This window comes from Anomaloglossus baeobatrachus, chromosome 1 (assembly GCF_048569485.1).
Source record: "Anomaloglossus baeobatrachus isolate aAnoBae1 chromosome 1, aAnoBae1.hap1, whole genome shotgun sequence".
Classification (NCBI taxonomy): Eukaryota; Metazoa; Chordata; class Amphibia; order Anura; family Aromobatidae; genus Anomaloglossus; species Anomaloglossus baeobatrachus.
The window spans coordinates 405243-425102 of NC_134353.1; the positions used below are offsets into that span (position 1 = coordinate 405243).

General features: G+C 43.3%; 1 protein-coding gene across 2 annotated transcripts in view; it reads right to left on the reverse strand.

Moving 5' to 3' along the window:
• LOC142303682 (uncharacterized) overlaps positions 1–19860 on the reverse strand; it is a 53533-nt gene that overhangs the window by 11398 nt on the left and 22275 nt on the right. For both annotated transcript variants that reach the window (XM_075345283.1, XM_075345273.1), the window contains one exon: positions 19661–19784. In XM_075345283.1, the coding sequence (XP_075201398.1) occupies positions 19661–19784 (124 nt within the window). The remainder of the gene's footprint in view (positions 1–19660; positions 19785–19860) is intronic.

Below are 19860 nucleotides of genomic sequence, written 5' to 3' on the forward strand. Positions count from 1 at the left end.
TATTTCTTTTGACAGGGTTAGTAATGGGGGGGGTCTTATACACCACTCCCCATTACTAACATCAGGATTGATGACAGCTGTGACTTTTTTTTTTTGACAAACAACAGCTGTCATTAATCCCATATATTACCGCGATTGCTGTATCACCAGAGCAATCAGGATGAGCTGGATAAAGTGCCAGAATAGGAGGATTTCATGGATGCGCCAATTCCGAGGCGGCTATTTTTAGGCTAGGGAGGACTATAACCAAAAAAAAAAAAAGACACACAAACGCATGGGGTCCCTTGTATATTGAAACACAGCCAAAATAACGTATAAGGCTGGGGGCTGCAGCTTGTAGCCATCTGCTTTATCTGCACTAGGTATCAAAATATGGGGGATCCTGCGCCATTTTTTCCAATTATTCATTTTCATACTCCACTTCGGGACACCCAGACAGCTACTATGAGGGCAACCAATCAGACACAATGTTACAGAGGGTGGGTGGAAAGCAGTGAATATTCATGAACTTTAATGATCGGACCGGTAAGCAGTGTGACAGCCACACAGAACTGTAAGTAGAATTCTCCTGCTTTAATTAACGCAGATCTTTTTTTTTTTCATTGCACCTCCCCAATCACAGTAATGCCAGTTGCAAAGATGGCGACGGCATTACTGTAATTGGCAAGCAATCCCAGCATGTTTAGTGGCCAAACATGTGGGGACTCGAAACTCAAGAGGTGAGGACCAAAATACTCATCGCGTAATGGAGTACTGTAGTTATCATGCGAGTATCGAATAGTGACAAGTATATTCGCTCATCACTAATGGCGATACCAAACATCGCAAGTTTTCTTTCTTATTTTATTTTTATTTAAAAAAAAAAAAGTTTGCAAAAATAAAAATAAAAATTTGGGGCAGCTGTGTCGCCATTTTCCAAGACCCATAACAGTTTTATTTATTTGGTGGATAGAGGTGTGTGATGGCTCATTTTTTTGGCATGGCGGGACTCAGTCTTTATTCATACCACTTTGGGACATATATGATGTTCTCATCACTTGTTCCAGCATTTCTTGAGGGATTGCAGTGACCCCCAAAACTGTAATTTTAGCGTTCTTGAACTTTTTTTGTGTTTACCGATCAGGTTAGTTTTATATTTTGATAGATCACAGTTTTCTGAATGCAGTGAGATCACTTTTTTTTAATGTTATTTTTAAATGTAGAAAAAAAGGGGGGATTTCACCTTTGATATTTTAACTTTTTTTTTTATATTTTTGTAAAAAAATGTGTTCTTTTTTAGTTTTCACTGTTCTTAATAGCCCCCATAGAAGACTATAATAAGCGATCGTATGATCTATTGTACTACATACTATGGCATGTAAACGTTTGGGCACCCTTGGTCACAATTGCTGTTATGGTGAAGAGTGCAGCAAGCTAAAGATGAAATGATCTCTAGATGGCAGAAGGTGACATCACACAATCCCTTTATATTTTCGGCAAAAAAAAAATCTTTTCCATTTTTAAATGAACAAAAAAGGAAAATGGGCAGATGCAAAAGTTTGGGGACCCTGTATGGTTAGTACCTAACAAAAGGGAAGGAAAAAAATAAACGTGGGGTTAATACAGAAAGCTCAAGATGAAACCCCAAAAGGGAAAGAAAACCACAATGGAGACGGGTAAAGACACAAATATATATATGTACGTACAGTATATCCCTAAAGATATATATACTTTTGTATTATATATACAGTGCCTACAAGTAGTATTCAACCCCCTGCAGATTTAGCAGGTTTGATAAGATGCAAATAAGTTAGAGCCTGCAAACTTCAAACAAGAGCAGGATTTATTAACAGATGCATAAATCTTACAAACCAACAAGTTATGTTGCTCAGTTAAATTTTAATACATTTTCAACATAAAAGTGTGGGTCAATTATTATTCAACCCCTAGGTTTTATATTTTGTGGAATAACCCTTGTTTGCAATTACAGCTAATAATCGTCTTTTATAAGACCTGATCAGGCCGGCACAGGTCTCTGGAGTTATCTTGGCCCACTCCTCCATGCAGATCTTCTCCAAGTTATCTAGGTTCTTTGGGTGTCTCATGTGGACTTTAATCTTGAGCTCCTTCCACAAGTTTTCAATTGGGTTAAGGTCAGGAGACTGACTAGGCCACTGCAACACCTTGATTTTTTCCCTCTTGAACCAGGCCTTGGTTTTCTTGGCTGTGTGCTTTGGGTCGTTGTCTTGTTGGAAGATGAAATGACGACCCATCTTAAGATCCTTGATGGAGGAGCGGAGGTTCTTGGCCAAAATCTCCAGGTAGGCCGTGCCATCCATCTTCCCATGGATGCGGACCAGATGGCCAGGCCCCTTGGCTGAGAAACAGCCCCACAGCATGATGCTGCCACCACCATGCTTGACTGTAGGGATGGTATTCTTGGGGTCGTATGCAGTGCCATCCAGTCTCCAAACGTCACGTGTGGGGTTGGCACCAAAGATCTCGATCTTGGTCTCATCAGACCAGAGAACCTTGAACCAGTCTGTCTCAGAGTCCTCCAAGTGATCATGAGCAAACTGTAGACGAGCCTTGACATGACGCTTTGAAAGAAAAGGTACCTTACGGGCTCGTCTGAAACGGAGACCATTGCGGTGGAGTATGTTACTTAAGGTATTGACTGAAACCAATGTCCCCACTGCCATGAGATCTTCCCGGAGCTCCTTCCTTGTTGTCCTTGGGTTAGCCATGACTCTTTGGACAAGCCTGGCCTCGGCACGGGTGGAAACTTTCAAAGGCTGTCCAGGCCGTGGAAGGCTAACAGTAGTTCCATAAGCCTTCCACTTCCGGATGATGCTCCCAACAGTGGAGACAGGTAGGCCCAACTCCTTGGAAAGGGTTTTGTACCCCTTGCCAGCCTTGTGACCCTCCACGATCTTGTCTCTGATGGCCTTGGAATGCTCCTTTGTCTTTCCCATGTTGACCAAGTTTGAGTGCTGTTCACAAGTTTGGGGAGGGTCTTAATTAGTCAGAAAACGCTGGAAAAAGAGATAATTAATCCAAACATGTGAAGCTCATTGTTCTTTGTGCCTGAAATACGTTTTAATACTTTAGGGGAACCAAACAGAATTCTTGTGGTTTGAGGGGTTGAATAATAAATGACCCTCTGAATAAACTTTTCACAATTTTAAAAAAAAAAAAAAAAAAAAAAAAAAAAGAAATAACATTCTTTTTTGCTGCATTTCACACTTCCAGGCTGATCTACAGTCCAAATGTCACAATGCCAAGTTAATTCTGAATGTGTAAACCTGCTAAATCTGCAGGGGGTTGAATACTACTTGTAGGCACTGTATATATATATATATATATATATATATATATATATATGTACTACAGGAATTGAGTTCTGTGATAGATAGACCATTATTTTTAATCTTCTCAGATATCTTAATAACAGGGTCGGTACCGCAGGACTGGCGCATAGCAAATGTGGTGCCAATATTCAAAAAGGGGAGAAAAACTGAGCCGGGAAATTATAGGCCGGTAAGTTTAACCTCTACGGTTGGTAAAATCCTTGAGGGTTTCTTGAGAGATGCTATACTAGAGTATCTCAAGAAAAATAACCTTATGACAGAGTATCAACATGGGTTTATGAGGGATCGATCCTGTCAAACTAATTTGATCAGCTTCTATGAAGAGGTAAGTTCAAGCCTGGAGCAGGGAAATGCAGTGGATGTTGTGTATATGGACTTTTCAAAAGCTTTTGATACGGTGCCACACAAAAGGTTGGTAAATAAAATGAGAATAATGGGGATAGGGGAAAATATGTGTAACTGGGTTAAAAACTGGCTCAGTGATAGGAAACAAAGGGTGGTTATTAATGGTACGTACTCGGACTGGGTCTCAGTTCATAGTGGGGTACCACAGGGGTCAGTATTGGGCCCGCTTCTTTTCAACATATTTATAAATGACCTTGTTGGGGGCATGAGGAGTAGAATTTCAATATTTGCAGATGATACTAAACTCTGCAGGGTAATCAATACAGAGGAGGATAATTTTATATTACAGGGAGATTTATGTAAATTGGAGGATTGGGCTGAGAAGTGGCAATTGAAGTTTAATGTAGATAAATGTAAGGTCATGCACTTGGGTAGAGGAAATAATCATAAATGTTATGTACTTAATTGTAGAACACTGGGTAAAACAGACACAGAAAAAGACTTGGGTGTATGGGTGGATGGTAAACTTCACTTTAGTGGACAGTGTCAGGCAACTGCTGCCAGGGCTAATAAAATAATGGGATGTATTAAAAGAGGTAGAAGTGTTCATGAAAAAAATATAGTTCTACCTCTGTACAAGTCACTAGTGCGACCACACTTATATACTGTGTACAATTCTGGTCACCGATATATAAGAAGGACATAGCTGAACTGGAGAGGGTGCAGAGAAGAGCGACCAAGATTATTAGAGGAATGGGTGGGCTGCAATACCAAGACAGGAAAAACGAAGGCTTAGGGGGGATCTAATCACAATGTATAAATATATGAGGGGACAGTACAGAGACCTTTCCAAAGATCTCTTTACACCTAGGCCTGCGACTGGAACACGGGGGCATCCGCTACGTCTTGAGGAAAGAAGGTTTAATCATAATCACAGACGAGGATTCTTTACTGTACGAGCAGTGAGACTATGGAACTCTCTGACGCATGATGTTGTAATGAGGGATTCACTACTAACATTTAAGCAGAGCCTGGATGCCTTTCTTGAAAAATTTAATATTACCAGTTATGTATATTAGATTTTATGACAGGGTATTGATCCAGGGAACTAGTCTGATTGCCAGATGTGGAGTCAGGAAGGAAATTTTTTTCCCCATTGGAACTTGTTTGCCACATTGGGGTTTTTTTTTGCCTTCCTCTGGATCAACATGTTAGGCTACAGGTTGAACTAGATCCCTGACGACACAAACAGAAAAAAATAAAATTAATTATATTATATATATACAGTTAGGTCCAGAAATATTTGGACAGTGACACAAGTTTTGTTATTTTAGCTGTTTACAAAAACATGTTCAGAAATACAATTATATATATATAATATGGGCTGAAAGTGCACACTCCCAGCTGCAATATGAGAGTTTTCACATCCAAATCGGAGAAAGGGTTTAGGAATCATAGCTCTGTAATGCATAGCCTCCTGTTTTTCAAGGGACCAAAAGTAATTGGACAAGGGACTCTAAGGGCTGCAATTAACTCTGAAGGCGTCTCCCTCGTTAACCTGTAATCAATGAAGTAGTTAAAAGGTCTGGGGTTGATTACAGGTCTGTGGTTTTGCATTTGGAAACTGTTGCTGTGACCAGACAACATGCGGTCTAAGGAACGCTCAACTGAGGTGAAGCAGAACATCCTGAGGCTGAAAAAAAAGAAAAAATCCATCAGAGAGATAGCAGACATGCTTGGAGTAGCAAAATCAACAGTCGGGTACATTCTGAGAAAAAAGGAATTGACTGGTGAGCTTGGGAACTCAAAAAGGCCTGGGCATCCACGGATGACAACAGTGGTGGATGATCGCCGCATACTTTCTTTGGTGAAGAAGAACCCGTTCACAACATCAACTGAAGTCCAGAACACTCTCAGTGAAGTAGGTGTATCTGTCTCTAAGTCACCAGTAAAGAGAAGACTCCATGAAAGTAAATACAAAGGGTTCACATCTAGATGCAAACCATTCATCAATTCCAAAAATAGACAGGCCAGAGTTAAATTTGCTGAAAAACACCTCATGAAGCCAGCTCAGTTCTGGAAAAGTATTCTATGGACAGATGAGACAAAGATCAACCTGTACCAGAATGATGGGAAGAAAAAAGTTTGGAGAAGAAAGGGAACGGCACATGATCCAAGGCACACCACATCCTCTGTAAAACATGGTGGAGGCAACGTGATGGCATGGGCATGCATGGCTTTCAATGGCACTTCGTCACTTGTGTTTATTGATGACATAACAGCAGACAAGAGTAGCCGGATGAATTCTGAAGTATACAGGGATATACTTTCAGCCCAGATTCAGCCAAATGCCGCAAAGTTGATCGGACGGCGCTTCATAGTACAGATGGACAATGACCCCAAGCATACAGCCAAAGCTACCCAGGAGTTCATGAGTGCAAAAAAGTGGAACATTCTGCAATGGCCAAGTCAATCACTAGATCTTAACCCAATTGAGCATGCATTTCACTTGCTCAAATCCAGACTTAAGACGGAAAGACCCACAAACAAGCAAGACCTGAAGGCTGCGGCTGTAAAGGCCTGGCAAAGCATTAAGAAGGAGGAAACCCAGCGTTTGGTGATGTCCATGGGTTCCAGACTTAAGGCAGTGATTGCCTCCAAAGGATTCGCAACAAAATATTGAAAATAAAAATATTTTGTTTGGGTTTGGTTTATTTGTCCAATTACTTTTGACCTCCTAAAATGTGGAGTGTTTGTAAAGAAATGTGTACAATTCCTACAATTTCTATCAGATATTTTTGTTCAAACCTTCAAATTAAACGTTACAATCTGCACTTGAATTCTGTTGTAGAGGTTTCATTTCAAATCCAATGTGGTGGCATGCAGAGCCCAACTCGCGAAAATTGTGTCACTGTCCAAATATTTCTGGACCTAACTGTATATATATATACATATACATAGAACTGGCATTATAACCAGGGCTGTGGAGTCGGAGTTGGAGTCGTGAATTCGGTGTTCATTTTAGTGGAGTCGGAGCCGGTATAAAATGGACCGACTCCGACTCCTAAAATATATAATAAATTGGGTACAATAGTTTAATGCAGAATGTGCTGAATATTTTTTCATAGGAATTTGGGAAAGTTATGAAATGTCCTATAAATGGCTGTTCTATTCTTGATTAAGGCTACATTCACACACTGTTTTTGCTGCGTTTTTTGAGGATACGTTTTTCAGCTGCAAAAGCAGATCAGCTTTTTAAAAAACCTCATCACCTGAAAGGTTTGAGCTCATAGATAATGTTTTCAATAGCAAAAGCAGATTAGAAAAATGCCACAAACTGACTGCTCATTTTTTATGAGGATCCGTTTTTGAGCCCAAAAACGTATCTTCACAAAACAATGCTTCAAACATGATAAGAACAATTCAACTGATGAATGAGAGTAATGAACAACAGCTAGAAGTAAATTTAGGATTCAGTATGTTTTGAGATGGCGCCACAATGCTGTTCATGTAACTGAGGAACAAACAGATATTACAACAGAAGAACAGCAAAATGATACTTTAGAATTAGATGATCTTGTTGAAGCTGCTTGAAAACACTTTCCTATTCATCACATGCGCTGTGTTGTGCACACACTACAGCTGGCAATAAGAGATAGTTGGCAAGAGGGACATGCTGGAAATCTGATTGGAAAAGTGAGGAAATTGGTTATTGCCGCCAGAACCCTTAAAATTGATTCCATCTTGAAGAGACGTGCTGGGAAAGGGGCAATTGTCGATCAAGCCACTCGGTGGGGCAGCACTTATTTAATGATTGAGCGATTGCTTGAACTAAAACCGTTTCTTATAGATACGGCGAACCCTCAGGTAACCCTAAATGAAGGTAGATGGACACAGGTGGCTGAATTGATGGAATTGCTTAATCACCCATTTACCGTGACTAAAAAATTACAAGATGAGGATTTAACTCCTGGCATTTTCATAAGGGAGTGTAAGAACTTGCTATTTTGCCTGTCCCAAAGAGGTTTAATTGCAGATGTCATTTCTGCTTCAATGAAACGGAGAGAGACACAGCTATTGGAAAATAAAATTCGTCTGGCAGCTGTTTATGTGGACCCAAGTCATCGTATACTGCTTGATGATCAACAGCTTGCTAAAGGAAAAGAATCTCTGAGTGAGGTAGCAGTTAGGATGAGCGGCTCCAGGACTGCCAGGTGCAAGAGGACTTGGATCCTGACAATGCTACTGCTGCCAAATCTTCATCCTCATCAGATGAGGAGATTAACTTTTACAAGTATACAAGTATTTAGATGACATAGAGCAGGCAAAGCATTGCCGCAAGGAAAAAGATCTCACTCCATCTCCTATAGCAGCAGATTGACCATATATCAGCACAATTTTTCACTTACTCTCAAAGAAATGGAAAAATTCAACCGTTCATCAAAACTGTGTGTGCATGAGGCAATTCCTTTATACCCGGAAATTGTTAGAGATGTTGCCCATGTGGTTACGGCTTTGCCTCCAACCCAAGTTACTGTAGAGAGGTTGTTCTCTAGCCTTAAAATTTATTAGGTCGGATTTGAGATCATCTGTGAAGGAGGATCTGATGGAGGCAATTCTATTTCTTACAACAAATTCATACATTGCACAAATGGTATTTAGTATAAGTATATTTTTGTTGAAAACTGTTTTTTGAAACGTATATAGTTTACTACATAGTGTTATAGTGTTCATATTATATATATATATATATATATATATATCTATATATATCTATATCTATATATTATATATATATCTCTCTCTCTATATATATATCTATATATTATATATATATATATATATATATATCTATATATATATATATATATATATATATATATATATATATATATATATATATATATATATATATATATATATATATATATATATATATATATATATATATATCTATATCTATATATCTATCTATATATATATATATATATATATATATATCTTACATAGTGTACTACATATTTACAATTTATTGCAGTTTTTTTGTGTTCTAAAGTTGTATTATATTTTATGTTCTATTTGCTGGATCTAAATTCCTTGATTATTGTATCATAAAAATTATTAAATGTCTGATGTTCACATTGTACTACAATACATTTTTCACTTAAATATAAGCAAAATATGTGGGAGTCGGGGTCGTGGAATCGGAGTCGATGCAAGGGAAATTGAGGAGTTGGAGTCGCAGGTTTGGTTTACCGTCTCCACAGCCCTGATTATAACATTGTAAAGCGGACTATCCTGGATTACCATGCCATCACCCCAGACTCACATAGGGCACAGTTTTGAGACCTCCCATGCACCACGGGGGGGGGATCGTTTAGGATGTGTGCCCATAAGATGTTCCAGGCATGTCGGAGATGGCTGGAAGTATTTCTTATAGAACAATTTCTTTACAAGTGCCCCTCAGAAATACATGAGTGGGTCAGAGAGCGCACGCCGTGCACCTTGGATAGAGCTGCAGCCCTGGCTGATGAGGCCCTTACTATCAGACCATAATAGAGGCGGCTTCTGGACAATAAGCCACAGCCTGCTCCTCTGCCCCGACCCTCTCCAGTTATGTCTGCCCCTCCAACCAGCTGCAGGCTGATGATAACCACGGCTCACAATCCTGGGCCCCAACAGTTCCGACCACGCCCTTGGGGAATCACAGAGAAGAGATGCTATAGGTGCGGGCAACCTGGGCATCTGCAGTCCAGTTGTCCTGCAGGACTCGGAGGGAGCCCCATGCATCTCCACCTCATCCGGTGCATTTTGTGCACTCCATCCTGCCTAAGGAAGAGTTACCAACACCTCCACTGGAGTGTACCGCTGACCATTGCCCCATTGATGTCCCTTTTGGAGTGTATGGCTTCCAGCCTTTGTCCCCAGGTTATCCCAATGCTTTTTCCAGAATGCAAACGGAAAGGAGTACGATGCAAAAGAGATGCTATGGGTGTGGACAGCCTGGACACCTGCAGTCGGGTTGTCCTGCAAGGACTCGGAGGGAGCCATATGCACCTCCACCTAATCCATTCAACTTGTACACGCCAATTCTCCTGAGGAAGAGCTATCAACACCTCCACTGGAATGTACGTCTGACCCCTTCACCACAGATGCCCCTGTTGGAGTGTACGGCCTCCGGTCTTTGTCCCCAAGCAACACAGGGCAATGGCAACGCCACCCGCAGGATGTCTTAATCGATGGATACAAAGTGTCGAGATATAGAGACACAAGGGCCTTCCTGATTATCGCTGACCCTCGTGTAGTTCAACCCAAGGCAATTCACCAGGGCCCTGTAATCCCCATTGTCCTGGCAGGAAGGACTCGCAAATATATACCGCGAGCTTCTGTGTTTTTGGATTATGGTTATGGGAAAAACCTGTGTTGGATTTGAGTTATGGGAGGACTGCCTGCCGATATCCTCCTGGGAAACGGCATTGAGGAGTTACAGTGCCAATTTGTGGGTGCAGAAAGCATAGTTTGAGTGAATGAGGACACAAAGGAAAGCTTGTCCTTACAATGTCACTACTGTACAAGGGACTATCCACAGCTGAGCAACATGGACTTAAGTGAGGTGGCCAGAGGTCTGTGTAGACCTCATGGCGTACTTATTAAGAAGGAGGGAAAGGTTGTGATGGTGGAAAATGGGGGGTTGTGTATCAAGTTGTGTAGGTTCGTATTTTAGGCATGGTTCACTGTCCATTCTCTATATTGCTTGTGTGTACATTGTATTGTCTATAGGTAATCACCCACTGTAGTGTTTCTGTCCCTAGGTCTGGGAGAGGGGGCCTGGGATCCAGCTAATCTCTCCGCTTACCTGGGGGATTAGTCATTCTGGGTGAGACTTACAAGGGAGAAGAAGCAAAATTGATCCTCTGAGGGAAAAGCAGACACCCTAGAGAGACTGTGAGAAACCCCGATTTCCCTGGAAAAGGACTGCTGGAGGATTGTGACTGATCCCTAGGACATTTAAGCCATTACTGGACTATTTTACCCTCCGTGTGGTGGATTATGATTTATAAACATTCTGGATTGCATAGAATAAATGTTTTTTGGATTGTTCACCCATCTCTTGCTCTGTTCATTGTGTGATATGGGAGAAGGACCCAGTCACAGTAAGCTCTTGTGCTCAGTGTCCTCCTCTCGTCATATATTATAAGCTCTTGTGCTCAGTGTCCTCCTCTCTTCATAGATTGTAAGCTCTTGTGCTCAGTATCCTCCTCTCCTCATAGATTGTAAGCTCTTGTGATCAGTGTCCTCCTCTCCTCATAGATTGTAAACTCTTGTGCTCAGTCTCCTCCTCTCTCCTCCTAGATTGTAAGCTCTTGTGCTCAGTGTCCTCCTCTCTCCTCATAGATTGTAAGCTCTTGTGCTCAGTGTCCTCCTCTCTCCTCCTAGATTGTAAGCTCTTGTGCTCAGTGTCCTCCTCTCCTCATATAATGTAAGCTCTTGTGCTCAGTGTCCTCCTCTCCTCATAGATTGTAAGCTCCTGTGCTCAGTGTCCTCTCCTCATAGATTGTAAGCTCTTGTGATTAGTGTCCTCTCTCCTCATAGATTGTAAGCTCTTGTGCTCAGTGTCCTCCTCTCCTCATAGATTGTAAGCTCTTGTGCTCAGTGTCCTCCTCTCCTCATAGATTGTAAGCTCTTCTGATCAGTGTCCTCCTCTCCTCATATAATGTAAGCTCTTGTGCTCAGTGTCCTCCTCTCCTCATAGAGTGTAAGCTCTTGTGCTCAGTGTCCTCCTCTCCTCATAGAGTGTAAGCTCTTGTGCTCAGTGTCCTCCTCTCCTCATAGATTGTAAGCTCTTGTGCTCAGTGTCCTCCTCTCCTCATAGATTGTAAGCTCTTGTGATTAGTGTCCTCTCTCCTCATAGATTGTAAGCTCTTGTGATCAGTGTCCTCCTCTCCTCCTAGATTGTAAGCTCTTGTGCTCAGTGTCCTCTTCTCCTCATATAATGTAAGCTCTTGTGCTCAGTGTCCTCATCTCCTCATAGATTGTAAGCTCTTGTGCTCAGTGTCCTCTCTCCTCATAGATTGTAAGCTCTTGTGCTCAATGTCCTCCTCTCCTCATAGATTGTAAGCTCTTGTGCTCAGTGTCCTCCTCTCCTCATAGATTGTAAGCTCTTGTGCTCAGTGTCCTCTCTCCTCATAGATTGTAAGCTCCTGTGCTCAGTGTCCTCCTCTCCTCATAGAGTGTAAGCTCTTGTGATCAGTGTCCTCTCTCCTCATAGATTGTAAGCTCTTGTGCTCAGTGTCCTCTCTCCTCATAGATTGTAAGCTCTTGTGCTCAGTGTCCTCTCTCCTCATAGATTGTAAGCTCTTGTGCTCAGTGTCCTCCTCTCCTCATAGATTGTAAGCTCTTGTGCTCAGTGTCCTCTCTCCTCATAGATTGTAAGCTCCTGTGCTCAGTGTCCTCTCTCCTCATAGATTGTAAGCTCTTGTGCTCAGTGTCCTCCTCTCCTCATAGATTGTAAGCTCTTGTGCTCAGTGTCCTCTCTCCTCATAGATTGTAAGCTCTTATGCTCAGTGTCCTCCTCTCTGCTCATAGATTGTAAGCTCTTGTGCTCAGTGTCCTCCTCTCTCCTCATAGATTGTAAGCTCTTGTGCTCAGTGTCCTCCTCTCCTCATATAATGTAAGCTCTTGTGCTCAGTGTCCCTCTCTCCTCATAGATTGTAAGCTCTTGTGCTCAGTGTCCTCTCTCCTCATAGATTGTAAGCTCTTGTGCTCAGTGTCCTCCTCTCCTCATAGATTGTAAGCTCTTGTGCTCAGTGTCCCCCTCTCCTCATAGATTGTAAGCTCTTGTGCTCAGTGTCCTCTCTCCTCATAGATTGTAAGCTCCTGTGCTCAGTGTCCTCTCTCCTCATAGATTGTAAGCTCTTGTGCTCAGTGTCCTCTCTCCTCATAGATTGTAAGCTCTTGTGCTCAGTGTCCTCTCTCCTCATAGATTGTAAGCTCTTGTGCTCAGTGTCCTCTCTCCTCATAGATTGTAAGCTCTTGTGATCAGTGTCCTCCTCTCCTCCTAGATTGTAAGCTCTTGTGCTCAGTGTCCTCTTCTCCTCATATAATGTAAGCTCTTGTGCTCAGTGTCCTCATCTCCTCATAGATTGTAAGCTCTTGTGCTCAGTGTCCTCTCTCCTCATAGATTGTAAGCTCTTGTGCTCAGTGTCCTCTCTCCTCATAGATTGTAAGCTCTTGTGCTCAGTGTCCTCTCTCCTCATAGATTGTAAGCTCTTGTGCTCAATGTCCTCCTCTCCTCATAGATTGTAAGCTCTTGTGCTCAGTGTCCTCCTCTCCTCATAGATTGTAAGCTCTTGTGCTCAGTGTCCTCTCTCCTCATAGATTGTAAGCTCTTGTGCTCAATGTCCTCCTCTCCTCATAGATTGTAAGCTCTTGTGCTCAGTGTCCTCCTCTCCTCATAGATTGTAAGCTCTTGTGCTCAGTGTCCTCTCTCCTCATAGATTGTAAGCTCTTGTGCTCAATGTCCTCCTCTCCTCATAGATTGTAAGCTCTTGTGCTCAGTGTCCTCCTCTCCTCATAGATTGTAAGCTCTTGTGCTCAGTGTCCTCTCTCCTCATAGATTGTAAGCTCCTGTGCTCAGTGTCCTCCTCTCCTCATAGAGTGTAAGCTCTTGTGATCAGTGTCCTCTCTCCTCATAGATTGTAAGCTCTTGTGCTCAGTGTCCTCTCTCCTCATAGATTGTAAGCTCTTGTGCTCAGTGTCCTCTCTCCTCATAGATTGTAAGCTCTTGTGCTCAGTGTCCTCCTCTCCTCATAGATTGTAAGCTCTTGTGCTCAGTGTCCTCTCTCCTCATAGATTGTAAGCTCCTGTGCTCAGTGTCCTCTCTCCTCATAGATTGTAAGCTCTTGTGCTCAGTGTCCTCTCTCCTCATAGATTGTAAGCTCTTGTGCTCAGTGTCCTCTCTCCTCATAGATTGTAAGCTCTTGTGCTCAGTGTCCTCCTCTCCTCATAGATTGTAAGCTCTTGTGCTCAGTGTCCCCCTCTCCTCATAGATTGTAAGCTCTTGTGCTCAGTGTCCTCCTCTCCTCATAGATTGTAAGCTCTTGTGCTCAGTGTCTTCCTCTCCTCATAGATTGTAAGCTCTTGTGCTCAGTGTCTTCCTCTCCTCATAGATTGTAAGCTCTTGTGCTCAGTGTCCTCCTCTCCTCATAGATTGTAAGCTCTTGTGCTCAGTGTCCCCCTCTCCTCATAGATTGTAAGCTCTTGTGCTCAGTGTCCTCCTCTCCTCATAGATTGTAAGCTCTTGTGCTCAGTGTCTTCCTCTCCTCATAGATTGTAAGCTCTTGTGCTCAGTGTCCTCCTCTCCTCATAGATTGTAAGCTCTTGTGCTCAGTGTCCGCCTCTCCTCATAGATTGTAAGCTCTTGTGCTCAGTGTCCCCCTCTCCTCATAGATTGTAAGCTCTTGTGCTCAGTGTCTTCCTCTCCTCATAGATTGTAAGCTCTTGTGCTCAGTGTCCTCCTCTCCTCATAGATTGTAAGCTCTTGTGCTCAGTGTCCTCCTCTCTCCTCATAGATTGTAAGCTCTTGTGCTCAGTGTCCTCCTCTCTCCTCATAGATTGTAAGCTCTTGTGCTCAGTGTCCTCCTCTCCTCATATAATGTAAGCTCTTGTGCTCAGTGTCCCTCTCTCCTCATAGATTGTAAGCTCTTGTGCTCAGTGTCCTCTCTCCTCATAGATTGTAAGCTCTTGTGCTCAGTGTCCTCTCTCCTCATAGATTGTAAGCTCTTGTGCTCAGTGTCCTCCTCTCCTCATAGAGTGTAAGCTCTTGTGCTCAGTGTCCTCTCTCCTCATAGATTGTAAGCTCTTGTGCTCAGTGTCCCCCTCTCCTCATAGATTGTAAGCTCTTGTGCTCAGTGTCCTCCTCTCTCCTCATAGATTGTAAGCTCTTGTGCTCAGTGTCCTCCTCTCTCCTCATAGATTGTAAGCTCTTGTGCTCAGTGTCCTCCTCTCCTCATATAATGTAAGCTCTTGTGCTCAGTGTCCCTCTCTCCTCATAGATTGTAAGCTCTTGTGCTCAGTGTCCTCTCTCCTCATAGATTGTAAGCTCTTGTGCTCAGTGTCCTCCTCTCCTCATAGATTGTAAGCTCTTGTGCTCAGTGTCCCCCTCTCCTCATAGATTGTAAGCTCTTGTGCTCAGTGTCCTCTCTCCTCATAGATTGTAAGCTCCTGTGCTCAGTGTCCTCTCTCCTCATAGATTGTAAGCTCTTGTGCTCAGTGTCCTCTCTCCTCATAGATTGTAAGCTCTTGTGCTCAGTGTCCTCTCTCCTCATAGATTGTAAGCTCTTGTGCTCAGTGTCCTCTCTCCTCATAGATTGTAAGCTCCTGTGCTCAGTGTCCCCCTCTCCTCATAGATTGTAAGCTCTTGTGCTCAGTGTCCCCCTCTCTCCTCATAGATTGGAAGCTCTTGTGCTCAGTGTCCCCCTCTCCTCATAGATTGTAAGCTCTTGTGCTCAGTGTCCCCCTCTCTCCTCATAGATTGGAAGCTCTTGTGCTCAGTGTCCCCCTCTCCTCATAGATTGTAAGCTCTTGTGCTCCGTGTCCCCCTCTCCTCATAGATTGTAAGCTCTTGTGCTCCGTGTCCCCCTCTCCTCATAGATTGTAAGCTCTTGTGCTCAGTGTCCTCCTCTCCTCATATAATGTAAGCTCTTGTGATCAGTGTCTTCCTCTCCTCATAGATTGTAAGCTCTTGTGATCAGTGTCCTCTCCTCATAGATTGTAAGCTCTTGTGATTAGTGTCCTCTCTCCTCATAGATTGTAAGCTCTTGTGCTCAGTGTCCTCTCCTCATAGATTGTAAGCTCTTGTGATCAGTGTCTTCCTCTCCTCATATAATGTAAGCTCTTGTGCTCATTGTCTTCTCCTAGATTGTAAGCTCTTGTGATCAGTGTCCTCCTCTCCTCATATAATGTAAGCTCTTGTGATCAGTGTCCTCCTCTCCTCATAGATTGTAAGCTCTTGTGATCAGTGTCCTCCTCGCCTCATAGATTGTAAGCTCTTGTGATCAGTGTCTTCCTCTCCTCATAGATTGTAAGCTCTTGTGATCAGTGTCCTCCTCTCCTCATAGATTGTAAGCTCTTGTGATCAGTGTCCTCTCTCCTCATAGATTGTAAGCTCTTGTGCTCAGTGTCCTCTTTCCTCATAGATTGTAAGCTCTTGTGCTCAGTGTCCTCTCTCCTCATAGATTGTAAGATCTTGTGCTCAGTGTCCTCTCTCCTCATAGATTGTAAGCTCTTGTGCTCAGTGTCCTCCTCTCCTCATAGATTGTAAGCTCTTGTGCTCAGTGTCCTCTTTCCTCATAGATTGTAAGCTCTTGTGCTCAGTGTCCTCCTCTCCTCATAGATTGTAAGCTCTTGTGCTCAGTGTCCTCTTTCCTCATAGATTGTAAGCTCTTGTGCTCAGTGTCCTCTCTCCTCATAGATTGTAAGATCTTGTGCTCAGTGTCCTCCTCTCTCCTCATAGAGTGTAAGCTCTTGTGATCAGTGTCCTCTCTCCTCATAGATTGTAAGCTCTTGTGATTAGTGTCCTCTCTCCTCATAGATTGTAAGCTCTTGTGCTCAGTGTCCTCCTCTTCTCATAGATTGTAAGCTCTTGTGATTAGTGTCCTCTCTCCTCATAGATTGTAAGATCTTGTGCTCAGTGTCCTCTCTCCTCATAGATTGTAAGCTCTTGTGATTAGTGTCCTCTCTCCTCATAGATTGTAAGCTCTTGTGCTCAGTGTCCTCCTCTTCTCATAGATTGTAAGCTCTTGTGATTAGTGTCCTCCTCTCCTCATAGATTGTAAGCTCTTGTGCTCAGTGTCCTCCTCTCCTCATAGATTGTAAGCTCTTGTGCTCAGTGTCTTCCTCTCCTCAAAGATTGTAAGCTCTTGTGCTCAGTGTACTCCTCTCCTCATAGATTGTAAGCTCTTGTGCTCAGTGTCCTCCTCTCCTCATAGATTGTAAGCTCTTGTGCTCAGTGTACTCCTCTCCTCATAGATTGTAAGCTCTTGTGCTCAGTGTCCTCCTCTCCTCATAGATTGTAAGCTCTTGTGATCAGTGTCCCCCTCTCTCCTCATAGATTGTAAGCTCTTGTGATCAGTGTCCTCTCTCCTCATAGATTGTAAGCTCTTGTGATCAGTGTCTTCCTCTCCTCATAGATTGTAAGCTCTTGTGCTCAGTGTCCTCCTCTCCTCATAGATTGTAAGCTCTTGTGCTCAGTGTCCTCCTCTCCTCATATAATGTAAGCTCTTGTGATCAGTGTCCTCTCTCCTCATAGATTGTAAGCTCTTGTGATCAGTGTCTTCCTCTCCTCATAGATTGTAAGCTCTTGTGATCAGTGTCTTCCTCTCCTCATAGATTGTAAGCTCTTGTGCTCAGTGTTCTTCTCTCATAGATTGTAAGCTCTTGTGCTCAGTGTCTTCCTCTCTTCATAGATTGTAAGCTCTTGTGATCAGTGTCCTCCTCTCCTCATAGATTGTAAGGTCTTGTGATCAGTGTCCTCTCTCCTCATAGATTGTAAGCTCTTGTGCTCAGTGTCCTCCTCTCCTCATAGATTGTAAGCTCTTGTGATCAGTGTCCTCCTCTCCTCATAGAGTGTAAGCTCTTGTGCTCAGTGTCCTCTCCTCATAGATTGTAAGCTCCTGTGAAAAGTGTCCTCCTCTCCTCATAGATTGTAAGTTCTTGTGATTAGTGTCCTCTCTCCTCATAGATTGTAAGCTCTTGTGCTCAGTGTCCCCCTCTCCTCATAGATTGTAAGCTCTTGTGATCAGGGTCCTCCTCTCCTCATAGATTGTAAGCTCTTGTGCTCAGTGTCCTCTCTCCTCATAGATTGTAAGCTCTTGTGCTCAGTGTCCTCTCTCCTCAGAGTGTAAGCTCTTGTGATCAGTGTCCTCTCTCCTCATAGATTGTAAGCTCTCGTGATCAGTGTCCTCCTCTCCTCATAGAGTGTAAGCTCTTGTGCTCAGTGTCCTCTCTCCTCATAGAGTGTAAGCTCTTGTGCTCAGTGTCCTCCTCTCTCCTCAGAGATTGTAAGCTCTTGTGATTAGTGTCCTCTCTCCTCATAGATTGTAAGCTCTTGTGATCAGTGTCCTCTCTCCTCATAGAGTGTAAGCTCTTGTGCTCAGTGTCCTCTCTCCTCATAGATTGTAAGATCTTGTGCTCAGTGTCCTCTTTCCTCATAGATTGTAAGCTCTTGTGCTCAGTGTCCTCTCTCCTCATAGATTGTAAGATCTTGTGCTCAGTGTCCTCTCTCCTCATAGATTGTAAGCTCTTGTGATTAGTGTCCTCTCTCCTCATAGATTGTAAGCTCTTGTGCTCAGTGTCCTCCTCTTCTCATAGATTGTAAACTCTTGTGCTCAGTGTCCTCCTCTCCTCATAGAGTGTAAGCTCTTGTGCTCAGTGTCCTCCTCTCCTCATAGATTGTAAGCTCCTGTGATTAGTGTCCTCTCTCCTCATAGATTGTAAGCTCTTGTGATCAGTGTCCTCCTCTCCTCATAGATTGTAAGTTCTTGTGCTCAGTGTCCTCCTCTCCTCATATATTGTAAGCTCTTGTGCTCAGTGTCCTCCTCTCCTCATAGATTGTAAGCTCTTGTGCTCAGTGTCCTCCTCGCCTCATAGATTGTAAGCTCTTGTGCTCAGTGTCCTCCTCTCCTCATATATTGTAAGCTCTTGTGCTCAGTGTCCTCCTCTCCTCATAGATTGTAAGTTCTTGTGATCAGTGTCCCCCTCTCCCCTCAAAGATTGTAAGCTCTTGTGCTCAGTGTCCTCCTCTCCTCATAGATTGTAAGTTCTTGTGATCAGTGTCCCCCTCTCCCCTCAAAGATTGTAAGCTCTTGTGATCAGTGTCCTCCTCTCCTCATAGATTGTAAGCTCTTGTGCGCAGTGTCCCCCTCTCTCCTCAGAGATTGTAAGCTCTTGTGCTCAGTGTCCTCCTCTCCTCATAGATTGTAAGCTCTTGTGCTCAGTGTCCTCCTCTCCTCATAGATTGTAAGCTCTTGTGCTCAGGTGTCCTCCTCTCCTCATAGATTGTAAGTTCTTGTGATTAGTGTCCTCTCTCCTCATAGATTGTAAGCTCTTGTGCTCAGTGTCCTCCTCTCCTCATAGATTGTAAGCTCTTGTGCTCAGTGTCCTCCTCTCCTCATAGATTGTAAGCTCTTGTGCTCAGTGTCCTCTCTCCTCATAGAGTGTAAGCTCTTGTGCTCAGTGTCCTCCTCTCTCCTCATAGATTGTAAGCTCTTGTGCTCAGTGTCCTCCTCTCCTCATAGATTGTAAGCTCTTGTGCTCAGTGTCCTTCTCTCATAGATTGTAAACTCTTGTGATCAGTGTCCTCCTCTCCTCATAGATTGTAAGCTCTTGTGATCAGTGTCCTCCTCTCCTCATAGATTGTAAGCTCTTGTGCGCAGTGTCCCCCTCTCTCCTCAGAGATTGTAAGCTCTTGTGCTCAGTGTCCTCTCTCCTCATAGAGTGTAAGCTCTTGTGCTCAGTGTCCTCCTCTCCTCATAGAGTGTAAGCTCTTGTGCTCAGTGTCCTCCTCTCCTCATAGATTGTAAACTCTTGTGATCAGTGTCCTCCTCTCCTCATAGAGTGTAAGCTCTTGTGCTCAGTGTCCTTCTCTCATAGATTGTAAACTCTTGTGATCAGTGTCCCCCTCTCCTCATAGATTGTAAGCTCTCGTGATCAGTGTCCTCCTCTCCTCATAGATCGCGCACGCTGCGGGAAGTGGGTTACTGTCTCAAATTTCACTTCAATTCTGCGTCCTAAGATGTAAAGTTCATGGAGAAAATAAAAAAAAAAACAAAAAAAAAAAAAAAAAGCACACCCACCTTAGTAAGTATTTTACTTTCAGCCCATAGCAAAACAGTTCGAGGTGGGTGTGCTTTTTTATCCCCCACCGAATGACGAGCGTGTGTCCCCCTAGAAGAGCCTCCTCTTACCTGCAGATGGGAGACGCGGATGGTCCTCCATTATAAAATCCTTATATTCATCCTTGTGTCCTTCTACATAATCCCACTCCTCCAGAGAAAAATACACAGCGATGTCCTGACACCTTAGAGGAACCTGACAACCAAGCAGACGGACATCACCCACAATCCTCTGGTGTACACTGTATAATCTCCCAGCAGTCTCCTCATCA